Here is an 18,726-nt window from a genome sequence, read left to right on the forward strand (position 1 = left end):
AGGACTGTTACAGCTGAAGCCGGCGAAGGTAATACTCTTGTGTTATGGACATTTATATGGACATTGTGTTAGTATTACCTTGCGGAAGGCTGTAATTAGAGCCAAGTGGGCCGGTCTGCCACTTGGGCTCGTGGACTTTATGTGTGTGAACTACGGTTTATGGAGTTAATAAACTGCTGAGTTGAGAAATACCGAGAAATATGGCTGGTGTGCACTGATTGACGCAGCGAAGGTAGTATCCCCCAGGATAATAGGTGGCGCTGCCTTACATGTGGTTTGAGAGTGCGGGCAGCTGCAGTCTGGTTGCTAGGGGAAGCTGCAGTCTTGTTGCTAGGGGCAACTGCAGTCTGGTTGCTAGGGGCACTCTGCAGTCTGGTTGCTGGGAGCAATTGCAGTCTGGTTGCTAGGGGCAATTGCAGTCTGGTTGTTGGGAGCAACTGTACAGGTCGACAAGTGTGGTGGAGCATCTGGCTGCAACTCGGCGGGGTTGTGAGGGTCGTCGTCGCACTCAAACCTGGTTTGCTGTGGCTCGGCGGGGCTCACGAAAGTCAAAGCATCTTGCTGCAACTCGGCGGGTTGCGAAGGTTGTCGTCGAACTCAAACCTGGTTTGCTGTGGCTCGGCGGGGCTCACGAAGTTCAAAGCATCTTGCTGCAACTCGGCGGGGTTGCGAAGATTGACATTGCACTCAAATCCTGTTTTGCGGTGGCTCGGCGGGGCCACGAAAATTTTTTCGGGTAGAGCGGTGAAGTTCAAGTGTGAACAGTGTACCGTGATGGCTGTGAGCAAAGCAGCAGAGGTGTCTGGAGCTATTGAGCGTTTGAAGGGCCGGTTGGGACCGGAGCAGGTATTTGAGAAACTCTTACAGGACATGGTGCGGGAACCGCAGGAGCTGTGGTCACCGTATATAATGGCGGCAGTGGACCATTCTATGAACTCTCCGGGGGCGCCTGTGTTGTCCCAGAGTGCCGAGGGAGGTGGTAAGAGATCTTGTGAACTGAGTCCTAAGACTGTCGCTGATGTTTTTTGTAAAAATTCCCTTACAGGTGTGGTTGTTAAAAAGGGGGCAGAGTCTAAAAAGGGGGTGGATTTTCACAAGAGTGTGGAGTGTAGAAAACTGGAAATTGTTGATGATTGTGGGTGGGTACCTCCTAAAAATGACAAGGTGACCGTTGATAGCGGGGTAGCTCCAGTGGAAGGGGGTGAAGTCAAAGTGGGAGGTGACCTGGTAGTCCACAACATCATGGGGAGTGACACAGACCCCATAGCTGACGGTGACACTACGGAAGTAGAAGGAGAGGTCAGTCAGGAGGGGCTAGACGAGGGGAGAGAGTCCACCTCTCGTCGTAGACGGCGCAGGGGCCACAAAAAGGTTGCTCCTGTACTCTTTGCTGAGAGTGAAAGTAAAGAAAATGTAATGGTGTGTGCCATTGTTTCAAGTGTGGATCCTCCTTCAGAGGCAGAAGAGGAGGTGACGTACCTGGAGAGCGTGTCCTCAGACCAGCGGAGCCTGGAGTCTGAACGGCAGAGGGTCTACCAGGTTGTGAAGAACTTACAGCGAGATCTAAAGGGAAGCAACGAGGAAGTTGTCCAGTGGAAGGAGATGTTCCACGCAATTAAGGAGGACTGCCGCAAAATCAAGGAAGAGGTTTTGCAGTTGAAACTTGAGAAGGAGACGCGGTAGGATGGAGTTTCTGGACGTGATCAGGAACTAGAACGACTGCGCGAACAGTTCAACCAGGAGCTGTGTAAATCTAAAAAGGAGTATGATGAACTCATGAGGGAGCTGCAGCAGTTCCAGGACCAAGTAAAGCCTCTAATGCAGGAGAAGGAGCGGCTGGAGGACTCTCTGTACCAGCGCGACCAGGAGCTATCCACCCTGAAAGAGGCAATAAAAGTTGAAGTGTCTGCTCATGACCATGAGGCAGAAAAGAGGTATGGAAAGTTCAATGAGGAACTGCAAAGGATTAAAGAGAGATTATGAGGATCTCCTCAAAGTTAAAGAAAAACTAGAGGAGGATAGGGCGGATGCAGAGCAAGAGCGCCAAGTGGTTGAGACCACTCTGCAAGATATCCGTGAGGAGAATGATGATCTCCAGGGAAAGACCCTAGATCTGGAAGCTCAGGTGAAGGAGCTACAGATGTCCTGTGATACTCTCCAGAAGGCGGAGATGTACCTTAAGGAAACAGTCAGCAAGATGGAAGCTGAGCAAGAGAAGATGGAGGAGTCCATCGGAAAAGCCACAGACCAGGGCCAGAAGTTGACCGCTGGTGATGGGAGGTTTGAAGCAGATACCGCCTCTAGTGATGTGGGCTCGGAGGATTCGGTGGATGTCGGAGCCGAGATCAAGCAGCTCAAGGAGTTGCTACAAGCCCAGTGGACGCAAGAGAAGCGTGAGAGACTGGCTATGGAGAGCCGAGTGGGCGCATTGGAGACGGAGAGGTCTGAGAGAGCTCTGCTGCTGGAAGAGCAGTTGAAGCAGGAAGAACTTCAGAGATGGACTGCTGAGAGGTGAGTAACTGAGCTGGAAGGAGAAGTTTTAGAGCTCAAAGGTCGCCTAGCAAAGTGTCACGTGGTGAACGAGGTCTCCTTGGAGGAGGGAAAAGGCAAACAAGTTGCACTTACTCCCTTAGACCATGAGAAGGTGGACCTGAGGAGAGCTAAGAGTATGGTGTTGGAAGATGAAGGTGAAATGGAGGTGGTCAAGATGAAAAGTTGTGAAGTTGTAGCTGGGAGTCAGCTCAGGGGAAGCATCCAGGGTGAAGAAGCTGGAAGTCAGTTGACCCTGAAACCAGAGCTGGTTGATCGTCTGGAAACCACTGGTGAGACTGAAACGTCTCGGTACTAGTGCCTCGTAGATGTACCCGAGGACTTGAGGGAAGAATGCACCCGTGAGTCCATGCATGAGGAGTTTAAGAAGGCCGTGGGAGCCTGTAAGGTGTACTTGACCTCAGAGGCTAGACAGCTGGTGGTCCTGTCCACGACTGAAGTCACAGTGAAGAGGGTGGCGATCCTGAGTGACATACATTGGCGATGTATTCACATGAAGCGGTTTCTCCGGTTGAAGACGGAGCAAGCCGCCAGACAACTGGAGCTGATGAGAAAGGCTCACAGTCTGCGAGAAGAGGTTATCCGGGTGCCTCGTGTTCTGGTGAGAGAGCTCATTGGGAGAAATGGCCGAGCCATGCAGATGATGGTGAAGAAGTCTGGTGTGGTAAAAGTAAGCAGTCCACGTGATCGTCGGGACTGGATGCCGGATGAAGACGGCATGGTGTCGCTCTATGCTCTAGGAACGGAAGAAAGTCTTGCAGATATGAGCACCGAGTGACCTACCTGCGAGAGGTGGAAAAGTTGAATCTCGTTAGACTGCGAGTGGATAGACAGCATCATCTGAGCAGCAGAAGATGGCAGCCGTCTAGAAAGTGTGAGACCAGACAGAGAAAGGGCTCCCTAAATATCAGAGCAGCTGAGGTTAGGGACCTTTCAAGATGTCCTGGGAGTGGATTTGGAGGTAGTGAGACCTCCAGTGACTCAGGGTTGAGTGGCCCATACAATCGACCCAATAGAGGACGGAACTATGTGGAGTCACACTGTTGTATTGACCGCTGGGAGCGGGGGAGACCTGACAGGGTTTCGACTGACCGCTGGGAGCGGGAGAGACCTGACAAGGTTACGACTGACCGCTGGGAGCGGGGGAGCCGCTGGGAGCGGGGAAAGTCTGACAAGTTTACGACCCGGAAATGTGACTTGACAGAGTCGATGACATTGACAGATGGTAGGTCCCTAAGGAGTGGGCTAATGTCAATGACTAATGTTCCAGGGGCTGGACAACGCAAGGGTCAAGTGCATGGTCTCAGTGTGAACTGTGGGATATAGACTGTTTGTGTATATTATGTGCTCAACCCCATAAGTTTGAACAGAGGGGGGGATATGTGATGTAGCAGACATCCCTTTAATGGTTCAGTGTAGTTTGAATGACCATGTACCTTCTCCTTTAACTGACTGGTCCCATGACCGTGACATCACACAGGTCCTTATGCACACAGTTAAGGTCCTATCTGTGGGTGTGTGTGTGTGCTGCAGTATATATAAACCCTGTGTGTCCCTGTGTGGGTGTGTTCCAGTGTGTAGGAGTTCCTGTTTGTTGGGAGCTCCTGTGTGGGCACCGTGTGAGAGGCACGAGGCTGTTCCCTGTGTGTGGGGGAACACTGCTCGTGTGAGGCCTGGAGTGGCCTGGTGGACTCCGGTGGAGGTGAAGTCTGGATCCCTGTGTGAGAATGTGGGGGATGCCAGTAAGCCTCGGAGTGCCACACAAGCGTCCTGGAGGGTGAAGCCTGGGTATGATATATGTAATACGCCAGTAAACCTTAAAGGAAGTGATGGCTGGAGACCACGTGTGGGAAGCCATAGAGCCACAGCGGTGGCATAGGAAAGAGGACTGTTACAGATGAAGCCGGCGAAGGTAATACTCTTGTGTTATGGACATTTATATGGACATTGTGTTAGTATTACCTTGCGGAAGGCTGTAATTAGAGCCAAGTGGGCCGGTCAGCCACTTGGGCTCGTGGACTTTATGTGTGTGAACTACGGTTTATGGAGTTAATAAACTGCTGAGTTGAGAAATACCGAGAAATATGGCTGGTGTGCACTGATTGACGCAGCGAAGCGAGAATCCCCCTGGAAAATAAGTAGCGCTGCCTTACAGTAGTAAGGGGGTTAAAGGTGCCGCTGACCTAGACTTTAAGACTCTGTAATGGTAATTTGAAATGGGTTTGAGATGTAAGTTTCTTATAATAGGCAAACAAAATAACAACTGCTACCAAAAAAAATAAACATAGGCTTTGTTAGATATTACACACAAAATGAAACTTTTAAAAACAATTGAAATTTTCAAAAATGATAGAGCAACAAAGATGCTGCGCCCTGGTACGTGAAAAGCCCAAACACTCCTACCTCTCAAGGAAGCAAAAACTCCACCTGAAATACATTATTATTATTATTATTATTATTATTAATTATAAATACCAAATGGTGTGGAGCAGATGAGGTCATATGGCAAAAAAACAATATATGAAGATAAAGACCTAAGAACATTGAATAACACAAATAGTTACAAGGTCAAGAGGAAAGGTCAGGGTGCCAAGCATTATGCCACAAGTCGTAATTTCCTCAGGGATTACGGTAGAGCCATTAAAATTATTATACCAGAAAACAAACACATGAAGAGTTTAGTATACCTCAAAGTATACTTCAAAGAGCGATATTTTGTACTAAGCTGCAATATCAGGCAAAACCTATGGACTCGAGTGCTGCTGTTTAAAAAAAAACTTTCTCAGACAAGCTTTTTCGCTTATTTGACTTGAGTTTATTAGTTTATCTGTTATTACATTTCTTCTGTGTTAGTGTATGAATTTTTTAGCATTTTATTTTAAATGAAAGTATTCATAGAACATCAGTTTTTTTTGTATATTTAGTATAATTTTCTGTAACTGATGGAGGAAAAATAAGACAATATTTTGTTATTTTGATGGTGTTTAAATGTTAATAGCTCAATTGATATTTACCGTGAAGTTCCAGACAATACAGCAAAAAAATCTTTAATTATTTATCTACAATGTGTTTTCTGATGACTGACTGTGACATTTTCAATCTTTTCCACCAAACTTTTATGAATAATAAAGGAACATTTTACAAGCAAAAAGTGTAATCATTCCACTGAAACTTCCAACAAAAGGTTGAACAGCATGAAAATTACAAGTGTGAGATTATTGCAAATGCGGATCCTACAAAATATAAGGCATAAGGTGTTTTTTCATCAGAATTCCATACATATTTCTTCTGTTTGTAATGTAGATCTAATGTTAATATTGTATCTTTACATGAAATATGTTAGTTTTTTACAAATGCAGCATTACATTTTTTTTATCATTTTTGAAAATGTAAAATGATAAATGAGGTGATTAAAATGGTTTTCCAGGAAGTAATTTTTGGGGGGCCCAGACTGCTTAAAAAAATAAAAACACACAGCTCCCATCCCAAACTGCAATTAGATAGAATTGCTCACTCAATCAATTACTGGCTGAGTAGGGTCACTGCTCTGGCCAGTGACTGGCTATTGTGTCATTTTTGGTCATTCCAATGTGTCAAGAATGGGAGCATCTCAACCTGGAAGAGCAAGTCAGAAAAAATCAAATACGTTTCTGAACAGGAATTCTGTGAGATTGTTGTGTATGAGTATTAGTTATTTTATTTTTTTAAGTAGTCTGAGCCTTTAAAGGGAATCTGTCAACCACATTTGACCTATCTAACCTATTAATATGGGCATACAGGTTATAGACTGCTAAAAAAAGTCCCACCTATATGACCCATATCAGATGCCTTGTTGCTGATAAATAATTGTTATGTAAATGAGCTCTTCCAGGTGATGGGGAGGATGCTGCTCAGGAGTTAACTCTTCTTTTGCACTTCACCTCCATATATCTCACCTCCCATCAGCGTTACTGTGTCTCTCTGATGTCGACCACTTGAGGCGAAATCTTGCACGTGCGCATTACTGTTTTCTTCTTTCCTCTACAGTCTTCTGCCCTTCTATGGGCATAGTGTCACGGGTGTGTCAGAGGTGACAGACAGTCGCCCTGCAGTTGGTTGCAGGAGATCTCTACGTTTGGCATTACAGACATCTTCTTAGAGGCTGTCTGTCTCTACGACCCAGCGGCTACCTCCCTCTTGCTAGTTAGCTCCCTGGCCTGAGTGTATAGATACCTGGTGTGTCTGAGAGGGAGGTACAGGCAATATTCATTACTACTTTGAGGCTTTAGCAAGAGCAGTACTTTGTCCTCTCTGGAGCTTGAGGCTGTGTGCGCATTTGGCTGGAGTCATCTAAAGCTAATCAATCCTCCCCTGTTTGTCTACCCTTGTTGTCTATAGAGTTTAGTGGAGATTGACTAGTGCTCATCTCCTCCCTTCTCTAGCCTTAGCCATACGCCAGGGAAAGTCAGGGCGAGGCACGCGTGCGGCCATTGGAGAAGAGCCAATATAGGGACGGTAGTTGAGATAGGGTGACACTAGACCAGACTAGGGGGTCTCCACTCCCCCCCTTTCCTTAGTGTCTGGGCTCCCTTTCCCTTTTCCCTCTGTGTTGCACTAAGTCTTTCCCACACTCTGCGTGACACATAGACATCAAGTGCCTTCTGCACAGGTGCCTTTCCTAGTGTTTTCCAGTGAACGCGTCTAATCACTCTGGGAACACTCAGAATGGTACCTGAGTAGGCAGCATCAACTCTTTCCTTTGAGTTATTCAGCTTTGTGCACAGCTCTTTTGCTAGTTCAGCTACCAGTGCCTGTTGTTCCTGTTTGTTTCCATCCTGTGCTTTTCTGATTGGCGCATAAAGTGATTTCTTGATTGACACCATATTTAAATCTGTCCTTGCACTTATTTCCTTGTGAGATTATTGATCTCCCAGCTTTTAGTCTAGCATTCTCATCTGCTGCTATAGTGAACTGCTGTTCCTAGTGTATTGACCTCCGGCTTCCCATTGACTATGTTACCTGCTGCTCTCTTATACTGCTATTTCCTGTGTACCGACCTCTGGCTTCTAATGGACTAGGTTACCTGCTGCTCCACTAGACTACTGTTTCCCATGTACTGACCTTGACCGTCCCACTGACTACACTATCTGCTTGTGCTATCCTTAGTAGCTTCCGTAATAAGACTTCAAACTAGACCCAGATCATTAAGGTGACATTCTTCTGTTATTTAATTTCAATTTTAATAATAATAATAATAATAATTAGTGTTGAGCGATACCTTCCGATATCAGGAAATATCGTATCGGATTGGATCGGACCGATACTCAAAAAGTAACGGATATCGCCGATTCCGATACCGGAAACCAATGCAAGTCAATGGGACAGAAATATCGGAATGAAAATAAACCCTTTCTTTCCTTGTAGGTTAATTCTACATGAAGTAAAACAACTAAGAATAATGTAGAATGTATTATGCGAAGAGCCGGCAATTCATCAGCGCATACACCGGTACCCGACAATTTACAACAGAAAGAATAGAGCTTCACACATAGATTAGATAGATAGAAACATGTCAGTCACATATATAATAAGTACAGTGATAGTGTTGATTACTGTACTTGTCATTTAGTGTAAAGGATTTATTAAAAAAAATATTAGTGTTTTCATGCACCGTCTCTTTAAAAAAGCCGGCCGGCAATTCAGCATCTGTACCCGACAATTTATAACAGACAGAATAGAGCTTCACACATAGATTAGATAGATAGAAACATGTCAGTCACATATATATGAAGTACAGTGACAGTGTTGCTTACTGTACTTGTCATTTAGTGTAAAGGATTTATTAAAAAAAATAATAGTGTTTTCATGCACCGTCTCTTTAAGAAAGCCGGCCGAAAATTCAGCATCTGTACCCGACAATTTAGAATAGAAAGAATAGAGAATCACACATAGATTAGATAGATAGAAACATGTCAGTCACATATATATGAAGTACAGTGACAGTGTTGCTTACTGTACTTGTCATTTAGTGTTAAAATAAAGGATTTATTTAAAAAAAAATTGGCGTGGGGTTCCCCTTAATTTTAGTCTCTAGCGGAGGTTAAGCAGACAGCTGGGGCAGATGTTTGAAGCCTGGGAAGGGGGTAATACCCATGGAGCTTCCCAGGCTGCTAATATCAGCCCCCAGCGGAATACTTAGCCTTTACTAGCTATTAAAATGGGGGACCCCCCAAAAAAATGACGTGGGGTTCCCCCTAATTTAATAGCTAGCAAAGGCTAGGCAGACAGCTGGGGGCTGATATTAATAGCCCAGGAAGGGTGCCATGAATATTGGCCCCCTCCCAGGCTAGAATCACCAGCCGTCAGCCGCCCCAGAAATGGCGCATCCATAGGATGCGCCAACTCTGGCACTTAGCCTTGCTCTTCCCACTGCCATGTAGTGGTGGCAGTGGGGTAATAGGGTTGGGGTTGATGTCAGCTTATAATGCCAGCTGACATCAAGCCCAGGTTAGTAATGGAGAGGCGTCTATAAGACACCCCCATTACTAATCCCATAGTCAAAGTAAAAAAAAAACACAAACACCCAGAATAAAGTCCTTTAATTGAAATAAACACACAATTCTTTATTGTTCTAAATTAAACCATACTTACTGTCACGCCCATTCCAGCTGAAGCCAATGATCTCCTGCAATAAAAGAAAAATAATAAAGCAACCTCATCCTTACCTTTCCATGGTTCCCACGACAGCTTCAGCTCTGCTACATCGAGATGACAGGCTGGACCGCAGCAGAACGCTGCCACCCAGCCTGTAATCCCGCAGACACTGAGAAGCGCAGGCATGCTTGCGCTCCTCATTGTCTCTCTGTGACGGCATAAAGATGAGCCGAGGTCATGTCAATGAACTCAGCTCACCTCATGCACGTCACTGACAGCGTGGGAGAATTCTCACGCTGAAGAGCTGAGTGCAGGAGAATTTTCCCACGCTGTCAGTGACGTGCATGAGGTGAGCCGAGTTCATTGGACATGACCTCACCTCATGCACGTCACTGACAGCGTGGGAAAATTCTCCTGCACTCAGCGCTTCAGCGTGAGAATTTTCCCACGCTGTCAGTGACGTGCATGAGGTGAGCTGAGTTCATTGGACATGAACTCGGCTCATCTGGATGACGTCACAGAGAGACACTGAGGAGCGCAAGCATGCCTGCGCTTCTCAGTGTCTGCAGGATGACAGGCTGGATGGCAGCGTTCTGCTGCGGTCCAGCCTGTCATCTCGATGTAGCAGAGCTGAAGCTGTCGTGGGATCCATGGAAAGGTAAGGATGAGGTTGGTTTATTATTTTTCTTTTATTGCAGGAGATCGTTGGCTTCAGCTGGAATGGGCGTGATGGTAAGTATGGTTTAATTTAGAACAATAAAGAATTGTGTCTTTATTTCAATTAAAGGACTTTATTCTGGGTGTTGTGTTTTTTTTAAATACTTTACTAGAAATTCATGGTGGTCATGTCTAATATTGGCGTGACCCCATGAATTTCGGGCTTAGGGCCAGCTGATAATGCCAAGCTGGCCTTAACCCCTTTATTACCCAGTGAGCCACCGCACCAGGGCCCTGGATGAGTTGGGTTCAGCGCCAGAAGATGGCGCTTCTATGAACGCGCCATTTTGCGGGGCGGCTGCGGACTGCAATTTGCAGCTGGTGGGGCCCAGAAAGCTTGGGCCTCCCTGCGCTGCAGATTCCAGCCCCCAGCTGCCTAGTTGTACCTGGCTGGACACAAAAATAGGGCGAAGCTCCACGTATTTTTTTTTTTTAATTATTTCATGAAATTCATGAAATAATTAAGAAAAAAAGGGCTTCCCTATATTGTTGTGTCCGGCCAGGTACAAATAGGTAGCTGGTGGTTGGGGGCAGTCCGTTCCTGCCTGCTGTACCTGGCTGGACACAAACATAGTGCGAAGCCCCACGTCAATTTTTTTTTAATTATTTCATGAATTTCCTGAAATAATTAAAAAAAAATTGACGTGGGGCTTCGCACTATATTTGTGTCCAGCCAGGTACAGCAGGCAGGAACGGGCTGCCCCAAACCACCAGCTGCCTATTTCTACCTGGCCGGACACAACAATATCGGGAAGCCCTTTTTAAAAAAAAATATTTCATGAAATAATTTAAAAAAAAAATACGTGGGGCTTCTCCCTATTTTTGTGTCCAGCCAGGTACAACTAGGCAGCTGGGGGATGGAATCTGCAGCGCAGGGAGGCCCAAGCTTTCTGGGCCTCCCCCCCACTGCAAATTGCAGTCCGCAGCCACCCCAGAAAATGGCGTGTTCATAGAAGCTGGATGCTGTACCTGGCTGGCATACAAAAATATGGCAAAGCCCACGTCAAAATTTTTGGGAAAAATTAATTAAAAAATAATTAATAATTTAGGGACTGCATCTTTATTAACTCCTCAAATGTCATTTAGTGTTAAAATAAAGGATTTATTTAAAAAAAAAATTGGCGTGGGATGCCCCATAATTTTAGTCTCTAGCGGAGGTTAAGCAGACGGCTGGGGCAGATGTTTGAAGCCTAGGAAGGGGGTAATACCCACGGAGCTTCCCAGACTACTAATATCAGCCCCCAGCTGAATACCTAGCCTTTACTAGCTATTAAAATGGGGGACCCCCCAAAAAAAATGATGTGGGGTCCCCCCTATGTTAATAGCTAGCAAAGGCTAGGCAGACAGCTGGGGGCTGATATTAATAGCCCAGGAAGGGTGCCATGAATATTTGCCCCCTCCCAGGCTAGAAACACCAGCCGTCAGCCGCCCCAGAAATGGCGCATCCATAGGATGTGCCAATTCTGGCACTTAGCCTCGCTCTTCCACGCTGCCCTGGTGCGGTGGCAGGGGGTAATGGGGTTGGGGTTCATGTCAGCGCCAGCTGCCATGAAGCCCAGGTTAGTAATGATGGGCGTCTATAAGACACCCCCATTACTAACCTGCAAAGTGTTAAAAATTAAAAACACACACTACACCCAGAAAAAAATAATTTATTTGAAATAAAACACACCATTTTATTTAATTCTTAGTTTACTAAAAAAAAATAGTTACCTGTCCACGTTCCTGCGCTGATCTCCCATGCACAGCTGTCACATCTGGAGATGGTGACAGCTGTGCATGGCTGCTGTAAGCTCACGCTGCCGGGAACACGTCCGCTCCCGGCAGCGGGAGCCACTGACTGAGGTCACCGGAGTGCATTCAGGCAGCGCAACTCCGGAGACCTCCTTTACGGCACTGCTGTACCATGGGAATTTCTCACGATACAGCAGGGCCGTAAAGGAGCTGACCGGAGCAGCGCTGCCTGAACTCCGGCGAACCCGCTTATGCAATGACGGGGCTGCTTTACGGCCCCATCATTCTAGCGGCGGCAGCGGTTCAGAGCGGTCACATTCTATGTGGCCGCTCTGAACTGGAGATCTTCGTGGGACACTCGTGGACTACTACGGAGGGGTAAGGATAAGGTTGTGGTTTATTATTTTATATTTTATTACAGGAGATCGATGGCTTCGGGTAATTAGGTGTCTAGGTGAGTATAGGTGTAGTTTTTTATTTTTTACTTTATTTTAGGTGGCGATCGGCGGGGACAGGTAATGTATGAACTAATTTATTGTAGGCAACCACTGGCCACCAATGACATGTATTTAACATTTATTGGGGACACAGTAGGGCAATTTAAATAGCAGGATCAGGCTGATGGGAACTACTGCTCCCATCGAGATGATCCTGCTGGCAGGAGTGGACGGGGGACAGACATAGGCCGATGGGAGTAGTAGTGTCACATCGGCCTATGTCTGCCTGCACGCACACACCCGCAGACATCGCACAGACACCGCACACACCCGCAGACACCGCACAGACACCGCACACACCCGCAGACACCGCACAGACACCCCACACACCGCGCACACCCGCACAGACACCCACACACACCAATCATGACCGGTCTGGGAGGTGAGGCTGACCTGTGCGACAGTGGGAAAGTTCATGTGAGTTCATGCAATACAGTGAAGCATGAACTCACATGAACCCTCCGAGGGCACCGTGGCGACTTCAAATGAACAGCTGATCGGCATCACCTGATACCTCAGCTTTTCATTTGAAATAACCGGCGGGAAAGCGCAGCACAGAACGGGAAAGCCGGCAGTGAAGTCTTTTCACTGCCGGCTTCCCCGCCCGGGTTCTTCGCTCCCCGCTCCTTGGTGCTGCGCTCCCCGCCCGGTCCTAACTTACGATCGGGATGGGAGGTGGCGAGGGGAGCGGAGGATCGGGGTGGGAGGCTGCGGGGAAGCAGTATGGGGCTGTGTGATTGTTTAAAAGCCGGCGGCTTTTTACCGCCCGCCGGCTTTTAAACAATCAGGAGAATTCTCCCACGCTGCGATGGCATTCTCATGACAGGCTGGATCGCAGCTGAGCGCTGCCATCCAGCTTGTCATCCTTCAGAGACACTGCAGAGCGCAGGCATTATGGGAACTTCCGATTCCGGTATTCGATATTGTAAAAGTATCGGAATTAAGTATCGGAATTCCGATACCGCGAATATCGGCCGATACCCTATATTTCAGTATCGGAATGCTCAACACTAATAATAATAATAATAATGCAATACTGATGACATTTCAAGTCATAGTTACATCGTCATATAGGTTGAAGAAAGACCTAGGTCCATCAAGTTCAATTTTTTAAAAGGTTTGTATTGCAAATTCAAATTATAAAAGTTTTCTAATAAACTATCATATTTTTTCTATGTGAAATAGGATTAGGTGAAAAGTGAAGCAATTACCAACAGCAACCAGATTTCTCAAAAGCCATTTGGCTAGTAAACACTGCAACTTCATTAATATAACTGTTTCTCTTTTATGTTGCATTAGTTTTTATTTGTTATGTGCTTTATTGTGGGGAGAAGAAAAAATTGGGAGCAGCTACAGAAAAAGGGTGATAGTGGTGTTCCTAGAAATTGTCCTTTAATCCCATCCCAGTTGTGTATTCACAGCAACAACGCTCAGTACTGCTTTCATAGAATCATAGAATGGTAGAGTTGGAAGGGACCTCCTGGGTCATCTGGTCCAACCCCCTGCTCAAAGCAAGATTCACTAGATCATCTCAGACAGATGTCTGTCCAGCCTCTGTTTGAAGACGTCCATTGAAGGGGAACTCACCACCTCTCGTGGCAGCCTGTTCCACTCATTAATCACCCTAACTGTCAAAAAGTTTTTTCTAATATCTAATCTGTGTCTCCTCCCATTTAGTTTCATTCCATTGCTTCTAGTCTTTCCTTGTGCAAATGAGAATAAAGATGATCCTTCTACAATGTGACAGCCCTTGATATATTTGTAGACAGCTATTAAGTCTCCTCTCAGTCTTCTTTTTTGCAAGCTAAACATTCCCAAATCCTGCAACTGTTCCTCATAGGACATGGTTTGCAGACCAGTCACCATTCTGGTCGCTCTTCTCTGAACTTGCTCCAGTTTGTCTATGTCTTTTTTAAAATGTGGTGCCCAAAACTGTACACAGTATTCCAGATGAGGTCTGACCAAAGAGGAGTAAAGACCGATAATGACTTCACGTGATCTAAACTGTATGCTTCGGTTAATACATCCCAGAATTGTATTTGCCTTTTTTGCTGCTGCATCACACTGTTGACTCATGTTCAGTCTATGATCTATTAGTATACCTCAGTCTTTTTCACATGTACTGTTGCTTAGCTCTATTCCTCCCATTCTGTATATGCTTTTTTCATTTTTATTGCCCAGATTTAGGACTTTGCATTTCTCCCTGTTATAAACCATTCTGTTGGTTGCTGCCCACTGCTCCAGTTTATTTAGGTCTTTTTGAATCCTCTCTCTCTCTTCTCTAGTATTAGCTATCCCTCCTAGCTTTGTGTCATCAGCAAATTTAATCAGTTTACCCTCAATTCCTTCATCTAAATCATTGATAAAGATGTTGAACAATACAGGTCCCAGGACGGAGCCCTGTGGTACCCCACTTGAGACATTCATCCAGCTGGATGTGAAGCCATTTACAACCACCCTTTGAGTCCGATCACTAAGACAGTTATGAATCCACCTAACAGTTGCCTGGTCCATTGCATACTTGGTCATTTTTTCAATAAGGATGGTGTGAGATACTTTGTCAAATGCTTTGCTGAAGTCAAGATATACTATATCTACAGCATTTCCCTGATCCACCCAGTCAGTGATTCTGTCATAGAAGGAAATTAAGTTAGTCTGACATGACTTGTTAGTTACAAACCCATGCTGACTCTGGTTAATCACTTCATTCTTATCCATGTACTTACATACATGTTGTTTAATAATTTGTTCAAAGATCTTTCCTGGTATAGAAGTCAGACTCACCGGCCTATAGTTCCCTGGGTCCACCTTCTTCCCCTTTTTGAAGATAGGAACAACATTTGCTCTTCTCCAGTCTTCTGGGACTTCTCCTGTTCTCCAAGAATTTTCAAAGATTATGGAGAGTGGTTCTAAAATTTCTTCTACGATCTCCTTCAGTACTCTGGGGTGTAATTCATCTGGACCTGGAGACTTGAACACATTTATGTTAGCTAAATATTCCCTCACAATCTTTCTGTTTACAGATAACTTGGATTCCTCTATTCCTTTAAAAGGACAGTGAAGATCAGTTGATGTTACATTTTCTTTCTGAGAGAAAACAGATGCAAAATAGGAATTAAAAAGTTCGGCCTTCTCAACATCCTCTCTTACCATTTCTCCATTTTGATCCTGTAAAAATCCTATAGCATCTTTGACTTTTCTTTTACTTTTGACATACCCCCAAAATCCTTTTTTATTGCTTTTGACATCTCTTGCAAGCCTTAATTCATTGTCAGCTTTAGCTAACCTGATACGTGCCCTGAAGGATCTGCAGACTGCATTATAATCTTCTTTAGATATGCCTCCCTCTTTCCATTTAATAAACATTTCTTTCTTTCTTTTTAGCATGTGTTTAAGTTCTGTGTTCATCCATCCTGGTTTCCTTAAATGCTTCCCATTCTTCCTACTTTTCGGGATTGTTAATGATTGTGCTTTGAGAATCTCATTTTTAAAAATTTCCCATCCTTCCTGGACATTTTTGTCCTTAAGGACATCCAGCCATTGGATCCCTCCTATTCTCTTTCTGAGTCTCTTAAAATCTGCCTTTCTAAAATCTAACCTTGAAGTTTGAGTCTTCACATGTCTTCCTCCTCTAGTTATCCAAAATTCTATAATAGCATGATCGCTGCCTCCTAGGGTCCCAGCCACCTTTACCCCCTCAACCATTTCCTCCCTGTTTATAAGGATTAGATCCAAAGTAGCAGATCCCCTTGTTTTCTCCCCTACCTTTTGGAAGATAAAGTTGTCAGCAAGAGAGGATAAGAATTTGCTTGACCTGTTAGTTTTACTTGAGAGAGATTCCCAACAAATGTCTGGGTAGTTGAAATCTCCCATGACCACTACGTCATATTTTTTGGAGAACTTGGTCATTTGATACATAAAGAGTTCATCCATATCTTCAGCTTGCCCAGGTGGCCTGTAGTAAATGCCTACAAAGGTGTCCTTTCCGTTGTTCTCTCCTTGTATTCTTACCCAAACAGTTTCCACAGAACTCCCAGTCTCTGAAGCTTCAATCTCTGTGCAGATATACGCTTTTCTAACATACAATGCGACACCTCCTCCTCGTTTATCAAGTCTGTTTCTTGCAAATAAGTTGTATCCTTTTAGCCTTTTATTCCAATCATGTGTATCGTCCCACCAAGTTTCAGTGATTCCAATGACATCATATTCCTTTTCCTGCATTAGTAGTTCCAATTCTCCTTGTTTGTTGCCCATGCTTTGTGCATTTGTATAAAAACATTTTAGTTTGTGATTGGTTTCTCTTCCTCCCATATTTTTATTATTTAAATTGTTTTGTCTTTGTTCTTCTTTTCCACTTTCAGTAGCAGAGATCTCAATAGCATTTGTCAGCTGTATGGCTTTTTCTGGCCTTTTGCTTCCCTTCCCACATTGTTCTAGTTTAAAGCTCTTCTGATGAGTGTAGCAAGGCGACTTCCAAATACATGTTTTCCAGTCTTCGTAAGGTGCACCCCATCTCTAGCAAGTAGTCCATCGTATAGGTAATTCATTCCGTGATCCAGAAATCCAAATCCTTGTTGACGGCACCATCGACGTAGCCAGTTGTTCACCTGTAGAATCTTATTCCACCTCATTGTTCCATGGCCATCCACTGGGAGGATGGATGAGAAGACCACCTGCGCTCCCAATTCTTTCACTTTCTTGCCTAAGTCTTCAAAGTCACTGCAGATGGTTTCCAGGTCCTTTCTTGCAGTGTCATTTGTCCCCACATGTATTAGCAGGAATGGGTAGTGATCTGTAGGTCTGAAGAGTCTTGATATCCTGTCAGACACATCTTTAATTTTTGCTCCTGGAAGACAGCACATTTCTCTTGAGGTTATGTCTGGTCTGCAGATAGCGGCCTCTGTTCCTCTTAACAGGGAATCCCCCATGACCACCACTCGCCGTTTTTTCTTCACAACATTCTTCTTTCTCCATCCAGGAGGATTCTGAGGGCTTACAAGGTTATTCATTGCTGGCAAAGTCTTATCTTGCTGTATTTCTTCAAGGTTCTCCTGCGTGAGAGCCTGGTACTGGTTCCTGAGCAGTATGGGTGCTGACTGCCTCTCGATCCTCCTGCTTCTGTGGGTCACATGCTTCCATTCCTCTGTTTCGTCAGGTGCAGTTCGAATTTCTTCTCTTTCTGAATCATGAAGAGATAATTCTGCTCTGTCTAAGAACTCTTCACCTTCCTTAATGATTTTCAAGGTAGTTAACCTCTCTTCTAGATTTCGCAACTTTTCCTCCAACAGGGACACAAGCTTGCATTTCTGGCATGTGAAGTTTGGCTTTTCCACTAGCAAGTCTGTGAACATGTAGCAGGATATGCAGCTCACCAAATGGCTCCTGGACTCTTCCATGTTCTTATTGTTAATGTTCTGAAAACAGTGAAAAAAGCTTAAAAAAAAAGCTTCAAAATGCGCGCGCCGGTAGGCGCGCGGTTTACCGATGTCCTCTTTTCAGCTCCAACAGCCAAAATCCAGTGTTCTTTGAGCTCGCGGAGACTCTTCACTTACCCCAAAATGCAGTGGGACTATGCAAATTATCTCCTCAGGACTCCTCCCCTGGAGGACTTTATAAAGTCCTCCATGCTGCTTCTGCTGCTCAGTGTGTTAGAGAACAATAGAGATGTAGAGGTTCCTTTTCTCAGTGTTCAATACATAGGAGACATCATATCAGAAAGTTTCCATTCATTTTTGAGAGATAGAGCATGTGTAGGGGAAAAAAATAATGAATTTTGCAACATGCAAGTAAAATAATTGACAGAATTAGTGTTGCAATACACAAACAATTTTATTAGGAAGCAACTTGAGATGACAGTTACATATTGATACTGTGAATTTCCACATAAAAGCTTTTTTTGCAGTTAAATGGACCACTCTCCTGCCCCTGCTTCAGTGCATGTCCCCGTCGCTGCGTCTAGTGATTGTTTGCAAGCTGCTGTGGTGACATCATCACTAGAGCATGTGTGGCCACTGCAGCAAACCACTGAGCTCAACAGCTTATGCCGTCTAAACCGACTGAACTGCTGAGCCCAGTGATTGTCTGCAGCAGTCAATTGTGCTGTAGTTGTATTGTTACCAATTGATTCACAAGGAGTGGTGAAAGAGAGCAAGTGATGATGTAAGGGTAAAATCATTTTTTTTTGTAATACAGCATTATTATGACTTGTTTTTTTCTGTTTTGTTTTTTTTCTAGGGGGTGTTGTGTTTTGTATGAATCCATTTTAGGTTACATGTAATATATTGAAATAACTATATTTTTTAGAGTAAATGGAAATTGAATATCAATTTAGCATTTTTTTAAATACATTAAATATATATTGAATATTAAATTATGGTTGTATATACTTGTTTATATAGGCTGGAAGAAGAAAAGAGAAAGTTATATGGACTACAAGAAGACTTAATTAAATTTCGAACTTGGTTAGAAGATGCAGAGGAAATTGCTAGTACACCAGCAGAACAAGGGAATGATCTTCAACTAAATGAACTATTGGAGAAAGTAAAGGTAACGTGATTTATTTGAAAGGTTTGATTATAATTGTTGAATAGCCTGT

The 18,726-nt window shown here is 44.6% G+C and overlaps 1 protein-coding gene across 11 annotated transcripts in view; it reads left to right on the top strand.

The window, feature by feature from the left end:
- The window catches only part of DMD (dystrophin), a 3,940,859-nt gene that overhangs the window by 2,502,506 nt on the left and 1,419,627 nt on the right, over positions 1-18,726 (top strand). For all 11 annotated transcript variants that reach the window (XM_073664716.1, XM_073664719.1, XM_073664714.1 and 8 more), the window contains one exon: positions 18,530-18,677. In XM_073664716.1, the coding sequence (XP_073520817.1) occupies positions 18,530-18,677 (148 nt within the window). The remainder of the gene's footprint in view (positions 1-18,529; positions 18,678-18,726) is intronic.

Source organism: Phyllobates terribilis, unplaced genomic scaffold (genome assembly GCF_046119375.1).
Source record: "Phyllobates terribilis strain yellow unplaced genomic scaffold, ASM4611937v1 Scaffold_2__4_contigs__length_985480577, whole genome shotgun sequence".
Classification (NCBI taxonomy): Eukaryota; Metazoa; Chordata; class Amphibia; order Anura; family Dendrobatidae; genus Phyllobates; species Phyllobates terribilis.